The sequence below is a fragment of the Crocodylus porosus genome, unplaced genomic scaffold (assembly GCF_001723895.1).
Source record: "Crocodylus porosus isolate Cpor-Errol unplaced genomic scaffold, CroPor_comp1, whole genome shotgun sequence".
Classification (NCBI taxonomy): domain Eukaryota; kingdom Metazoa; phylum Chordata; order Crocodylia; family Crocodylidae; genus Crocodylus; species Crocodylus porosus.
Genome location: NW_017728937.1, coordinates 4,890,326 through 4,904,654, shown reverse-complemented (window position 1 = coordinate 4,904,654; position 14,329 = coordinate 4,890,326). Strand labels below are relative to the sequence as shown.

At 46.9% G+C, this 14,329-nt stretch overlaps 1 protein-coding gene across 1 annotated transcript in view; it reads left to right on the top strand.

Moving 5' to 3' along the window:
- The window catches only part of IRF7 (interferon regulatory factor 7), a 25,282-nt gene that overhangs the window by 3,677 nt on the left and 7,276 nt on the right, over positions 1–14,329 (top strand). Inside the window, exons 3-10 of the mRNA XM_019547304.1 lie at positions 1,200–1,362; positions 2,107–2,308; positions 3,697–3,797; positions 6,099–6,150; positions 9,622–9,774; positions 10,693–10,920; positions 12,635–12,880; positions 13,559–13,942. Coding sequence (XP_019402849.1) covers positions 1,200–1,362; positions 2,107–2,308; positions 3,697–3,797; positions 6,099–6,150; positions 9,622–9,774; positions 10,693–10,920; positions 12,635–12,880; positions 13,559–13,942 — 1,529 coding nt within the window. The remainder of the gene's footprint in view (positions 1–1,199; positions 1,363–2,106; positions 2,309–3,696; positions 3,798–6,098; positions 6,151–9,621; positions 9,775–10,692; positions 10,921–12,634; positions 12,881–13,558; positions 13,943–14,329) is intronic.

The window sequence follows — 14,329 nt, the reverse complement described above, 5'->3', positions numbered from 1 at the left end:
ATGTTGTAATTACAGCGCGTTGGAGTAGACTTGATGAATAGAATTTGCTGGAGCAAGGTAATTACTGTGCTCTAGCAAGCCTCTGTGTCTTGTGTATCGTCATCCCTGTGCTTCAAAATGGTGGTGGGGCACTCCTTTCTATACCTCATTTGATGCTCCACCACTATTTTGAAGCACAGGGACATTGTTACACAAGACGCTCTGGGCACTTTTTATTTAGTGGCTCTTGGAGCTGCTCTGATTAAAGCACCTCCCCATCCTAAGAGCATGTGTAAAAATATCCTCCAAGTCTTGCCATCATGTATGGCACTGTCTTAGAGATGCCGCATATAAGGTTGGGACCTCACTGTGCTAAATACCATATGAACTATGGTCAGAAGGAGACTAAGTAGAATAGATGGCCATCAAGATTGGGGTGGAGGAAGGAAAGGAGGTGTCGCCCTTCCCCTTTGAAGGGCTGTAGTGGGAAAGTGGGCAGGATGATGTCTCACTATGGCATCAGAGGCACAAGCTCAAGCCTTTCTCTGAAGGCTGCTCCAGATGACTGGCTGTCAATAGGGACCTAGTCCTTTGTGCTGAGGAGTCTGGGCAGCTGGATATGATACTACTCATATCCCTCTCCTGTGTATCATTGGCTACAGAAACTAGTGTGCCACAGTGCAGTGGACTTGCTAGCCTCATGCCTTTGCCAATTCCCCTTTTACAGATGGGGACCAAAAGCCCAGGAAGATGTGAGGGCTTGTCCGTGGTCACAAGAGGCTGTTATAGCACTGAAGGGGAACTCTTGGCAACTGACCAGGCTGCATTCAATTTCTGTACTAATTCTGTACTATTATTGGCTAATATTCCATGCATTGCATGTCCATAAATGCATTTGTCCAGAACAACTGCACACAGGTGCATCTCCGTGCATCTATACTTTGAGAGTTGCATAGCAGCTTGTATTAGTGCACTAGCAACCAAAGCCAGCAGTGGATCAGCTCTGTCCTGATGCTCTGACAAGGAGAAGGAGGCAGCTTTTCACTGGCTTGTATAGGCCTCTGGTCACAGGCTAAATACCTGCATTTATCACAGCAAAACTGTTCCCTGCATAGGAGTAGGCCATCCAGGGGTGATGTTGTTCCTTGTGGCTCTGGTCTTTCAGTGTGTGCTGTGCTTTTGCCATGGTCCTGTGTTAACCTCTGTCTCTATTGTTCTAGGGATTCTCAGAAATTGCGTTTCGGTCCCTGGCTGATTAAAGAGATCAACAGCAACAAGTATGAAGGGATCCGCTGGACAAATGAAGCCCACACTGAATTTCGCATCCCTTGGAAACACAATTCCAGGAGGGATATTACCAACAACGATAATGAAATTTTCAAGGTAGGATTCCAAATGACTCTCTCTCCTTTCCTTTGCAAAACCCCAACTCCTGCAGAAGCCAGTCCAAACTAGGCAGGCGACTCCAGATTTACTCCTGGGTAAATGAGTTTTCAAACTGATTGGGAGGAAGATTGTTTACAGCTATGGTGTAAACCGGATGAGGTCTTAAAATGTGCTAATGGTGGATTGGGAGGGATCTGTGTAGAGCAGTAGTCTCCAAAGTGGGGTGTGCAAGACAATCCATTGGGGTGTGGGAAGAAAATATTAACACTTCTATTTATATTTATATAAATATACATATATTGGGGGTGTGTGCTCAAAAAGCTTTTACTTATAGGGGTGCACGATCAAAAAAGTTTGGAGACCACTGGTGTAGAGGCTTTCAGACCTTGCTACCAGGGAGAACAGTCAAGCTGTAATTTTTCTTTTTCTCTAATTCCTTCCCTACCTATCTTCTCTTCACCCCCATAAAAGGACTGGACAAATTCTTAGAAGAAAGGCGCATCAGCAGCTTTTGAACATGCAAGTTAAGGGTACAGCCTCTGAATCAAAACTTCCTAAACCTTAAATGCTAGCGGCTGCAAGTGGGAGAGGAACAAAGGACAAACCCTTGGTCATACTTGGCTTACTCTCCCTTTCAGCATGCACTCTGTCACTGTATGACACCAGATACGGGCCAAGATGGACTTATAGTCTGACCTAGTAACTGGAAATTCTTATTTTTACCCTCCTCTTTATGAATAGGCCTGGGCCATCGCCAGTGGAAAGTACCATCCAAATATCCAAGATCGAGCCAGGTGGAAAACGAACTTCCGCTGTGCTCTGGGTTCCACTAACATGTTCATGATGGTGGAAAATAACTCCAAGAACTCCGACGACCCCCACAAAGTGTACAGAATCAAGCAGCCCCTTGCTGTGGCAACAAACAATGCTCCCGCTACTGCAAGTAAGGATGGGGGTTACATGTTGAGGGCTGAGATGGGTAGATATGGGCTCCAAGCTGTGGAAGGAGTTGCTGCTGTTCTCATCCTGGCCCAGGTCCTGTGCCACACTGACTATACCACGACTTCATATGGGAGATGGGCTGTTTGCTAGAACCCTTTCAGGCCGCTAACATTACTTTGCCCTCTTCAGGTCACCTTAGCACTAACTGAAGGTAAACAAAAGAGACAGAAAAGATATCATTCAACTGTAGAGGTGGACTAATATCCCTCAGAAAAACGAGTGCAACTCATTTTTCAGGGCTCCTGTAGCCAACAGGAAAACCTCTCTTGTTCCTTTGCACCAATGGTTCTATTGTGGAGCCAGATATTTAGAAATAACTCACACCCACTGGCCCCTGCTACTTTCTGTCAATGAAAGCAGCTGAACCCTCTTGAAAAATATCGGCCTGTGGTCTGAATGATGGGGGTGGCTCAGCTGGAGTGAGAGTATGTTCCATGGCAGGTAGGGTGACTGGCCCATGGATCATTCCTCAAGAGAAATATTTCTTCCCTTCTCCAAACCAAAGGTCTGCATTGAGGAAAGATGGAGAGCCAAGCTCTTGGAGAATAGTTGCACACATGGAAGTCAGTAGGGCTGTGTAGGTGATGGGAGCTGAGATGTATTTAAGGGAAGCACTCAGGAAGTCCCCTGCCAGCTGTGTAACAGCTTAGGAAGATCCAAGTAAGCCAGTGGCATCAAGGGCAAGATTTTCAGAAACATACCAATTAACTTTTATCTGTCACCAAAGAGACTTTTGGGTCCTCACTTCGACTAATGTACAGTAGCATAATTTGGGGAAGGGATGACCTGGGTAGCAACCCTAGAGCCTGCCTTTGTGGAGGGGCTCAAGAACAGCCATTACTGCAGCAGCAGCTGATTGCACCCCTGCAATTGGCATGGGAGAAGCCAGCACTGCCCTGGGCACCTTGCAGCTGTCTTGGGCACTGAGCTTCACTACCATGCCTTTGCTAGTATGTACTGGGGGCCCAACCCAAGGCACCTGAGAGGGGTGGGAAGTTTTAGAAAGTGCTGATGGCCTACCCTCTGAGAAGTAGGCCTCCTTCTGATACCTTCTGCATGGTTCCCACAAACAGGAGCACTCTGAATCACCAGCCCCTATTGAGAAATGAGGCCGTAGGTGTCCCCAACTGGAAACAACTGAAAACGGAGGGAATCCAGAATTTAGCAGAGCATCTTTTGCAGATGTGGATTTTAAATTCTGAGCAAACACTCCCTCCTCATTGGAACTGTATATCATGGTGAAGTCTCCCTTTTGGAAATTCAGGTGTGTAAATTATGGGATCTGACTGGTCAGTATGGCTCTCTGTAATTTTATGATTTGTCTCTTAGACCATATACTGCAGGAGGATGAAGACGACAAGGACAAGCTTGACACCAGACCTCCTACTGTGAAAGTCCCTGTTCTGTTACAGCCTGCATCTCACATACAGGTACTAGAACTGGGGCTGAGAGGAGAGGGGGAAAAACTAAACATGAAGGATCACTCTTGGAATTGTTCAGAACCTGAGAAGAGGTCTCAGGTCAAAGAGGTTCATGGGGAACTGTCATCAGTGGGGTTTTCTTTGAGTGCTGACCCAAGCAACTTCACTGTTAGCCCCCAACTTCACTGTTAGCCCCTGCATGTAAGCATGCTGATGCCATTGAGAGTTGCTCTTACCATGCTTCTTGCCCTGGCAACATGACTGAGCAGTTGATCTCTGTAACACCCAGCTAAGTTAAGATGTAACTAGCAGTTCTGGAGCCGTAGGCAGAGATGCTTGGGCTGAGGGCACTCAACAGCATCTCTGGTAGTTGCCACCAGAATGGCAGCCAAGGAAGAGGCCAAAGAACCTGGTGTCATCTGCTCTCTAAATGGGCACCTGGGTCTGGTCACCCATTCATTCCACTCTAGTTCATACTTAAGTGCTATGTAGAAGGTGTTTCAGTTCATGAGTATCCCCCTGTGCAAGAAGGGTTTTCCATAGTGGAGGTGAAGCAATTTTTGCCTGACTGCCCACTATTTCCATGCATGTGGTAGGCTGCAAAGAGGCATGAAAGTGGGCCCTGTCTGGACACCTGCTCACTCCTCTAGTCCAGCTGGGCGATTTTCTGTTCTTGAGGCCTAGCTTCCAAAAAAACAAATCCAAACCTTGCTCCAGAATAACTAAGGTGATTTTTTTTTTTAAATCCATATATGAACATATTAATTGTATATACTATATTGTGTGTGTGTATATGTATAGAGGTGTGTGTGTGTGTATATGTATATATAATTAATACATTTGTCCACACATGGGTTAATAACATATATTTATAAATATTTTATAAAATTCACAAACCTTGTTTGGGAGCTTAGTAGAAAGTAGAGAAGTCCCCCAGAAATGTGAAGTAATTGTATCTACACAGGTTTGAACTTCTTTAACAGGTCAAATTAAGTTGGGCTTGGTCTATATTACAATCCTCTGCAACAGCTCTGCGGCAGCTGGGAATGCTGAAACAGTCACATCCCACAGCAGACGTAAGTGTGCCAGCTAAACCCCTGGCATAGATGCAACTGTGCTGGCCACAGAAAAGCCTCCTTGTGCTGGCCAGGCTGCATTTACCCCAGGAAGCCCAAGTGCCATCACAGAAAGCAGTTGTTGCCCTGTTATGTCAGGAGGCCTGGAAACTAGCATGGACATCATTGCATAGACAAGCCCTTCTATCTTGGTAAGAGTCTCAACTAGTAAATCAAACCAGCTCCCTTCGTGTCAGTGGAATCACACCAGGTCACACTAGCTGATGATCGCACCCATTGTGGACACTGGGGATTTGCTCCAGTTCCAGCAAACCAGTCGCCACCGACAAGCTTAGCTCTTTGGGTGCAAATCCTTGGTTGTGCTATTGGAATCAAAACACATTGAAGAGGTGATACCTTTTATTAGACCAACTAGAAATTTGCAAACAAGTTATTGTATTTATCTACAAACTTTTGGGCACACACACCCTTCATCAGGCATAGGAGAGAACAGAGATTGTAAAAGTTCTCCTGGGTAGAAATGAAAATGCATATTTCACAGGAGGGCTGAAGGTGTGGTAAAATATCCTGTTTGGAAAAGTTTTTTTTGTCCAGGTTAGGCACAGAGAAAAAGTTGAAACAGTTTTTTTACCTCAAAGTTGTCCAGTGGCAAGCTGGATGTAGAGGCATATTTCCTTTAGGTTATGTTTAATATTTCACAGAAGAGTGGAAAGATGCAAAGCTCTTCTGGGCAGGTGTTAAAAGTGGTGAGGTATCTGTGTTCCTGTGCTCTGGTGTTAGTAATTCAGATGGTAAAATGCTCCCTACTTGTATAAGTCAGTTGGTAAAAATGCTTCCTTCTTGTAAAATTATGCGGCTTCCCTTCCATACCAGAAGAGGTGCTGCTGCTGTTAAGCAAATTCCTTGGCTTTCAGCTCCATTTTCACTAGATTCCTTTTCGGGTCCAAGTTGCAAAGCATATTTTGCTCGTATGTATCCTGTGAAGCCATTATTGTCCTTGGCTCAGACTGACATTAGCAGACTCGTGTTTCTACTGAGCCATTAGAGAGCAGTAAAGCTAAATGTAGAACAAGACTGTGGCTGAATCAACTCCACCTGCCAAAGCTCCCTTGTAAAAGTGTGTCTAGATGTACAAAGTAACTATTGGGGCATTTGTTCACAGATGCACTTAATTTCTCAGATTTCTGTGATAATGCAATTAAACAAAGCAAATTGTCTCTCATTTATTTTGCAGCTACAGATAGAAAATGGTTTTCAGAATTTATCGCTGAGAAACCCTCTTCAAGGTGAGTGACAGACTGGTTTTCTTTTAAATAAATAAAAGACTGAATTGCATGAAAATAAAACCTAGAAGAGTTCCACTTAGTTGTTTGTAACAGCCTTTCAAGAACTTAGAGATGAAAGATCTTCACCTAACTACTGATCTGTTTTATCTGAGCAGCAGGTCCTCCCCTATATTCGTGTTCCTGGTTATTTACATTTTGTCTGGGTACTTCAGGTCTTGCAAGAGCCCTGGGTTCATTTTCCAGCTGTGCTCCTGACTCACTAAGACAATTTGGGCAAGCCATTTAAGCATAAACCATCAGGTGCCTTTTGTGTGGGCACCCAAAATTATCAGCAACTGAGCATAAGGTTTGATGCACTTTTGGAATCCATACTTCTCCTACAGCAATGGGTACCATATATGAATATGAATGGTCCATGTACGTGCTGAACATCCACATCTCTTCTGTTATCATTGCAAAATGCATGTGGTGAGCATAACTGATAATCAGGTCCTAGAAATGTCATCAGCGTGCACAGCCATAAAAGAACAAACCTACCCTGAGTCAGTGGAGGACTTTGGGAAATGTAGCCCTGAGGCATCCTGGGTCTCAGCTGAGCTATTGGTAGAGTGTGGGGATAGGTACCTACTTGTTACTGAAAAGGATCATAAGCTACATATATGAAAAGCACATCTAAGGCAGCAGTTTTCAACTTGTGGTCTGCAGGCCCCTGGGGTCTGCAGACTATGTCTAAGGGGTCTATGAAAGATGACTATGATCAATCAAAAGTCTGTGAATGCCTACATTTACAATTCAAAAGGGTCCTCGCCTACATTTGACACTTTTTAGGGGTCTGCAAATGAAAAAAGGTTGGAAATCACTTATATAAGTAGTCATACACTAGGATAACAGTAACTGTCATACAATTCTGCATCCTGCCACACACCTCCATCCTGCTTATCTAACAAGAACCTTCTTGGGTAATTGGTGGTGCACCAACAGCAGGTTCTGTGGCCTGTGCAGACCGTTAAGCTGCATGTTGCTCAACGGGGTGTGGCCTGGCTGTCTAAAGTCTTCAGGGCAGAAGCACTGGCTCTGAGGAGCTCTGCATAACCAAAGCTTTTTTTGCAGTTCAAAGAAGGGCTTGGAGAGCCAGGGCCACTGAATTACTGTTACTGGACAGGTGTTTTTACCCTGCTTCATTTTAATCACCCCAGCATGGTGTGGCTGTATGATCTTGCATGTATAAAGAAGCCTGAGGAGGTCCTGGCATGAAAGACACTAAGAAGTGTACAGCCTTGGCAATCGGGAGCCTTCCTGAGTCTGTCAGCATTTCTTTGTGCCCTGTGCTAGGGAGCAGGGCAGCCTACCTGGGTAGTCATTCTGTTGTACACAGACTTTGATGCAAGGCTCCATAGCCTGGTGTAGTATCTGTGAGCCTTTTCTGCCTCTGCGGAGCACAGATGTAATCCCAGAGATGCAGCTAAGGCTAAATAGGTAAAGACTGGGTGCATCTACATGTGCGATTTACTGAGGAGTGGACCAGTTAGCTCCGCAGTAAAGCATCACCATCACTTACGCACGCTCCTGTATTAGGGTGCAGTAAACTAATGAACTCTGCTGTAGGATAGTACTGTCTGGGAAAAGTACTATCCTACAGCGGAGTAGTTGCATACACCAAAACCCACATGTAGACAGTGACAGTGACTGGGGTTGGTGGGGCATGAGGGTGCTATAGTGTGGGGGCTGCCTACTGGCTAGCCCTACACTGTAGCACCCACATGCCCCAGCTAGCCCCTCTGCAGCACACTGAGCCAGGGTGCAGCAGCCCTGGGCTGGCAGGCTGACCCTCAGGTCCCCTGCCAGCTGGGGTGACTCACTCTGGCTTGACACGCTGCAGTCCTGAAGCTTATTGCTGGGTGCTAACTGCACATGTAGATATACCCACTGGGGATACAGGTAAACGTAATACATGCTTGGGATCACTGGAGGGAGCCAAAGCCAGGAGAAGAGTCAGGAGAGGAGAACAATGTATGGTAGTAGAAGGCAAAATATGGCCCAGGGCCAGATCTGGCCCACAAAGTGATATTGCACTGCTCAGTAAAGGCACGGGGGCAGTCCGAGACATGGCTCATGCCCAGGCGTGCAGCAGGGCTGGGCAGCGTGACTCCATTTCCTGGCAGCCCCAGCAGTGGTTTCTTCCAACTGCCGCCAGGCACAGCCTTGCTGCCTGGGTACCCCAGACCGTCCACCCCACACCTGCCTCCAGGGGCAGGATCTGTGCAGGCAGGGCACTCCACCAGGTGGATGTGATCGGAGTGCCCTGCCTGCGCAGCTCCCAGCTGCTCTCCATGGAGCCCCTGGGATCTTGGGGCGGTGGCAGCGTGGAGCTGAGCTGGGGCAGAGACATGATCTGTTCCCTGCATGACCCTGCCTGCAGAAACCATATGTGTCGCAGGGGGGGGTGCAGGCAGCGGATCACGGCTCTGTCCCAGGCCTTTGCCCCGTGCTGTCACTGCACCACAACCCCACCCCATGATCTTGGCCTCACCCACCCCTTCTACTCCTGAACACCAACCCCTGCCCCCCCACGACCCCATGCCACATAAGGAATTTTGGTGCGTTGTTGTGGAAGTCGGGGCAAGTGCTGACGTGGCCCATGACACCTCAGCAAAGTTCCCTATTTGGCCCCTGGGCCCAAATAATTGCCCACCCCGATCTATGGTCATGCTGATAAGTAGTGTCAACAAGGAGTCCAAGTTAAGCCAGGCTCCCTTCACTTAAGATTTGATCTGTATGACCAGGGTCTGCAAGTGTTTTAAAGCTCTGCCAATCTGAAATCAATTTCTGATTTGGAAGTTGGAGATGCTACTCAGTGCTTCCCAAACTCTTCCTCAGCATGACCCCATTTATGGCCACATTTCCTCAGCATGACCCTTACTCCCAGCCCACAGCCCCTCCACCTCTGTTACCCCATCCGCTGATGTCACGACCCACAGTTTGGGAACCGCTGCACTACCTAATAGCCGGTGGGTCAGTGGCAACAAGTCTGCTGAAGAACTGCTGAGCCATGCTATCAGGGGCAAGAGCCTGCAGCATGTTCAACCATAGCAGTGGGGGCTGGGGTTGTGTGGGTACCAAAGTGCACAGTTGACAGCCCAGGGGTCACAAGCTCAAGGCCGTAACAGAAATGCTTCAGGTGTGGCCTCATCAAATTTCAGTGAATCTTCAAATTCTGGTAAATACTTTGTCACAGAGACATGACAAAGGAAAGGATCATGATGGCAAGGTCAAAGGGGAGACAGACTTGGTTAGCAGTGTTACACCCTCACCATCTTCCTTTGACCAATTATGGCAAGATCTCAGTTGCAGGGCAAAGTGAGATTATATGGTTCTACAGTGGTGGGGATGTTTATGGGAAAGGGTGGGGGCAGGTATGAAATCTTGCAACAGGCATGTAATTTAAACAGTCTGGTTTGCCTTGTTTCACAGAAATGGCCAGCATGCAGGCTGGAAGGGGAGACTACCACCCCTTCCGGGATCAGATGAACACCTGCCATCATTCCACTTCAAATGATTACCCTGATGAACCTGACCTAGTGGAGATGTTTATGGGCCCTTTGTTGCTACCCTTCATTGCAGGAGGTTGGTTCAGAGGCAGAACCATACCGAGATATGTTTGCATTTCATATAACATCTGGCTCTCATGAACCCCTTACAATTTTATCCATGTTTCAATGTCCCTGAATAATCACATAAACCAGATTCAAGGGAGGAGGAAATACTTTCCTGAGGAAAGCAGCTTGGCTTGCTTTAGAGTTGCCTTTCTTCCTAGGCGTTGGGAGCTGTAGGGAACCCTGTGCAAGTCCCAGAAGAGTACCGGACAGAAATTGCACCCAGTCATGCAGGGCAGACCAGGGAAAAAGAGCCAATAACTACTTCTGTTGGTGTTTTATTCTTTGCAGTAGTCATGATTCTCAGCATGCTCTCTGCTGGGTATGTGTGAAGTGTCCCCATTGGGGGTTGCCTACCCATGATTTTCCATTGGGAATCCTATCTTGGATGTCTTTTGGCAAAGCCCCTGTTACAGCTGGCTTTCTAGAGATGGCCAGGCCCTGACAGCTGTCTTCACAATGGGAGAAGTACATTAAATCTCAGGGGCCCTCGCTGATTCTAGATCAGAATCTACTCTTATACTGTCCAAGCCAAAACCAGTCCATGATGGTCCTAATTTTATGTCTCCCTTATAGGGGCTAGTGCCACCCCCCATCCGTATGGTGTCTGAGAACTTTCCTTAAGTCCATCTCTTCTCTGGTTTGGAGTTCTAGAAAGCTGGGAAAGGGTTGGGAACTCGTATTAGGATAGGATGGGAAGGACAGAGAGTGGCTGAGTGATGACACTGTGATGACAATGATTGTTTCTGCAGCATTTTTTAAGTGTCAGAGGGCAAAACCACCAGAGATTGCAATTATAAAATAAAAGCTAGCCTCCTGCAGTGCCTCACTTGATCCTGGTCATTAACCCTGTTGTTCCGGTCTTTTTTTTTTCTCCTAACCTCACCAGAGGAAGGTCCACACTATCAACCGAACCAAAGTAATTACCCCCAACAGGAGAACAGAGTGCCAAATGGACCAGTGGAGAATTATCCCCCAGTTGTCCAGTGGGCCGTCGAACCTGTGGCAGAATTCCACCCCGGGCCGAATGGTTATACCCCTTCTGCCGCTTCGTTTCTCCAGCAGGACCTTTCACACAGTGCTGCCATACCTGTCACAGGTCACCTTAATAACACAGGTTAGTTATATCCCACTATCAGAGAGCTGGCTAGGACTATATACAGGCACACATGCAAAACTCCAGGTAACATAGAAACAAGCAATTACTATCTTAAACAGTGGTTCTCAGCCTTTTTAGACTCAAGGTACCCCTTAGAAAAGCGTCAGCTCTTAGCTCTCACTTGTTTAGATTACAGACAAATAATAGAAATGTTCTTCTGCTGCAGACCACATCACAGCAGTATGGTTTTTGAATTCCTGAGAGTCATGTATAACAGTGTGAATACTGCAAGGTATCTCTCACCTTTAAATGAATCACAGGGCATCCTGGTTGAGAATCACTATCTTAAATTAAAACATACAGAAAAAAAACAGGAAACTTCATACCTGCTCAGACCCAGGTGTGAAGGTCAGAGTTGCAGCTGAAAGTATTGCTGGCACAGGAGCAGCTCTCTTCCAATGTGCTCTTTATACTGATTTAACTGAATGATCTTTCAGGTGGGAACCACCAGCTGTTGTAAAAACAACACCTGGTGGCTCATCTTCCTGCAGGCTACAGTTGACTTGGCCTGTTGAGGTAAGGGCAGGATCTTTTGACTTCATGTAGCGGGTAGGTAAGAGGGACCAGTTCCCACTACATGCAAGATGCACATTTTTGTAATTTTGAGTCTTTGCCAGTATCCAGGTAGTGTTCTGCAACCAAACCCCTGTTTTACTTTTAGGACTTGTCAAAAATCTTCCATCAAAACAAACCTTGCTACAAACTGGCTTTTTGATGTTGGGGGTGGGGGAAGAGAATATTACACAAACAACATCTGCTTTCTGAGAGAAAACTTTAGTGGGTTTTTGATTGAAAAATTCCCCCAATTCTTCACTTTACGATAACTATTTTTAATGAAAATTTATTTTTGTCCAAATTCGCCATGCGGAAAAACTCTCCTTTCCAACCAACTGTGGTGTCTATAATTTTATAGGGTTGTAGAGCTGGAGCCAAAAAAGTATTTACAAGCCCATTTGGTACTTACAAGCTTGGTCCAGTGATTACAAGCCCATTGATTTCAAAAGGAGATTAGATATCCAGCTACCCTTTGGCTCTGTTCCACAATGCTTTGAGATGGGCAAGACTTGTCTGATTATTTAGCCCCTTCTTCTGGAAGTACAAGGTTTTGTTCCCCCAAGAAAAATATGCATGGGATACTAAAATTCTGCTGCTGTGGGGTCAGATTTAAGACCTCATCTCTTTAGACCTTGGCCACAACTAAATCTCCACCCACACAGCATTCCCTTTTAATGAGTGTAATGCTCATTGTTGATACAGCATCAGCATATGGTGAGGGTCAAACTCTAGCCCAAAGAGCTTCTCATCTAGGCTGATGGAAGAGTGGTTATGCAGTTAACAGGATAACTTGGCAGTGATGTTTGGCTCGTCCTGATAGTGTTATCATTGTGGTTGAGCCACTTTGTTTTCTTCTCTTTTATAATCTGGTTTTGAGTGATGGTTTAGGGCTTAAAGGCCTGTTTGTAGTTTCATGGGAAGATGACTGGCTTGGAGTCTGACCCAGCACCTGCTAAAGCTGGTGGGAAAGAGTCCCCCTGTCCTCAGTGGGAAACTATGCCTAGTTAAGAGTATGAGCACAACACAAAGGCAGAGCATGGGGTAGGGGAGGAGGTAGACCCTAATGCTATTGTTGCAAAAACAACCCATCTTACAAACCAATTGTTCTCCACCACAGCAAGAATCCTGTCTGAAGGGAGATCTCAATACAGCAACCACCCTGGTACCCAGAACATATTCCTGAATGAAGCCCCTGATGGAAATGCCGCTGTCTATCAAAATGAGCTGGCAGAGAATGGCTCTAACCAGTTGGCAAACCAGTGGATGGCCCCCGCCGCAGTGGAGCAGATTATGCTCAACCCCTGTGCTGCCCCGCTTCCACAGGAACCTTCTCACCACACAGTCCCTCTGCTGAACAACACAGGTCAGTGCCTCAGAGCCGTTCTCAGTCCTAGGCAGGGAGACCTGTACTCAGGAATAAGCTGCCCACCTGTCCCCACATCTTTAAGGGGCACAACAGTCGAGCTTTAGGGGAAAAGGCAGCTCTTGGAGTCATACAGTGCTCACCTTTCCCACAAACTAGAGGCCCCTCTGCACTTCTCTTGAAGAACTAGAGGTATCTTGGAAGTACTTTCCCCTGACCATGGTCTCATCACGGTGGCCTGGTTTCATTCCACCCTTCATTCTGCTGAGGCAGACATGCAACGCCCATCAACCACAGGGGTGGGATGGCTCTTCATTGAGCCATCCTCTGCTTTGCAGAGTCTGCCAACCAAGGGGGTGGGGAAATGCTACCAGAAGCCATATCTGGTGACAGGGGCTTGGGATGTCATGAGCTGGTCCAGTGCCCACTGAGGCCAGCAGGAATATTTGCACTCACTGTAGTGAACTTTGATGTAGCAGCCCCACTGGGAAACCAAAGCATATCATACTCAGTGGCCACCAAAAAGCCATCAGATAGTATCAACTTCTGGCCACCTCCAGCCCAGACAAGATTCAATCCAGTCACCTGTTACAGAGGGCCAACCCCCTTAGCAAGCCTCCCTCATTTATAAAATCATTTATGTATTTATAATTAAAAGCATTTTCTCGTATCTTTCAGGAACCATCCCACGCAATCTGGAGGTCACCATCTACTACCGGGGGAAGCAGTCCCACCTTGTGGAAGTGACCCAGAGCAAGTGCCTGTTCACATACAATAATGAAGACCCTGCCCTCCCCCAGGACTGTATGCAGGTGGTGCATTTCCCAAGCCCAGACCATCTGGCGGATCACAAGCAGGTTCATTTCACCAGGCATCTGCTCCAGAATGCCAGGCTGCAGCTGGAGCAGCGGAACAACAGGATCTATGCCCAGCGCCTGGATAAATGCAAGGTTTTCTGGGCCTTCTCCAAGCAGCTGGCCAATATGACTCAGTGCCCTGAGCCTAGGCTGCTGCCACGCAGTACAGATGTGGAGCTCTACAACTATGAGACGTTCTGGGAAGGTGAGCCTGCAGGCAGCCTGTTCCACCTCCATCTAGCTTCCTGGGTAGCTCTCTTAGCCAGGATGAAACACCACAGGGTTTCTTCATTAGGACAGAGGTGATCCTATGTTTGGACAATGCCTCATATAATCAGGCCCTAGTGTGGTTGAAGTCCTTAGGTTGATCATGGGCCGGGCCCAGCCTGCCTGTAGGTATGGTGTATTGTGTTTACAAATCCCACTTAAGAGAAACTCCAGGAGATCTTGCATTGGTGCTTAAAAAGAGGCAACAGCCAGGAGCATCTTGTTCTCTCAAACTGAGCAGACCCTTAATCAGAAAGCTCCTTTCATAGCCTGCACCTTCTCAGCCTTCCCAGGCAATGTATTCAGCCCAGCAAACTCTGACTGC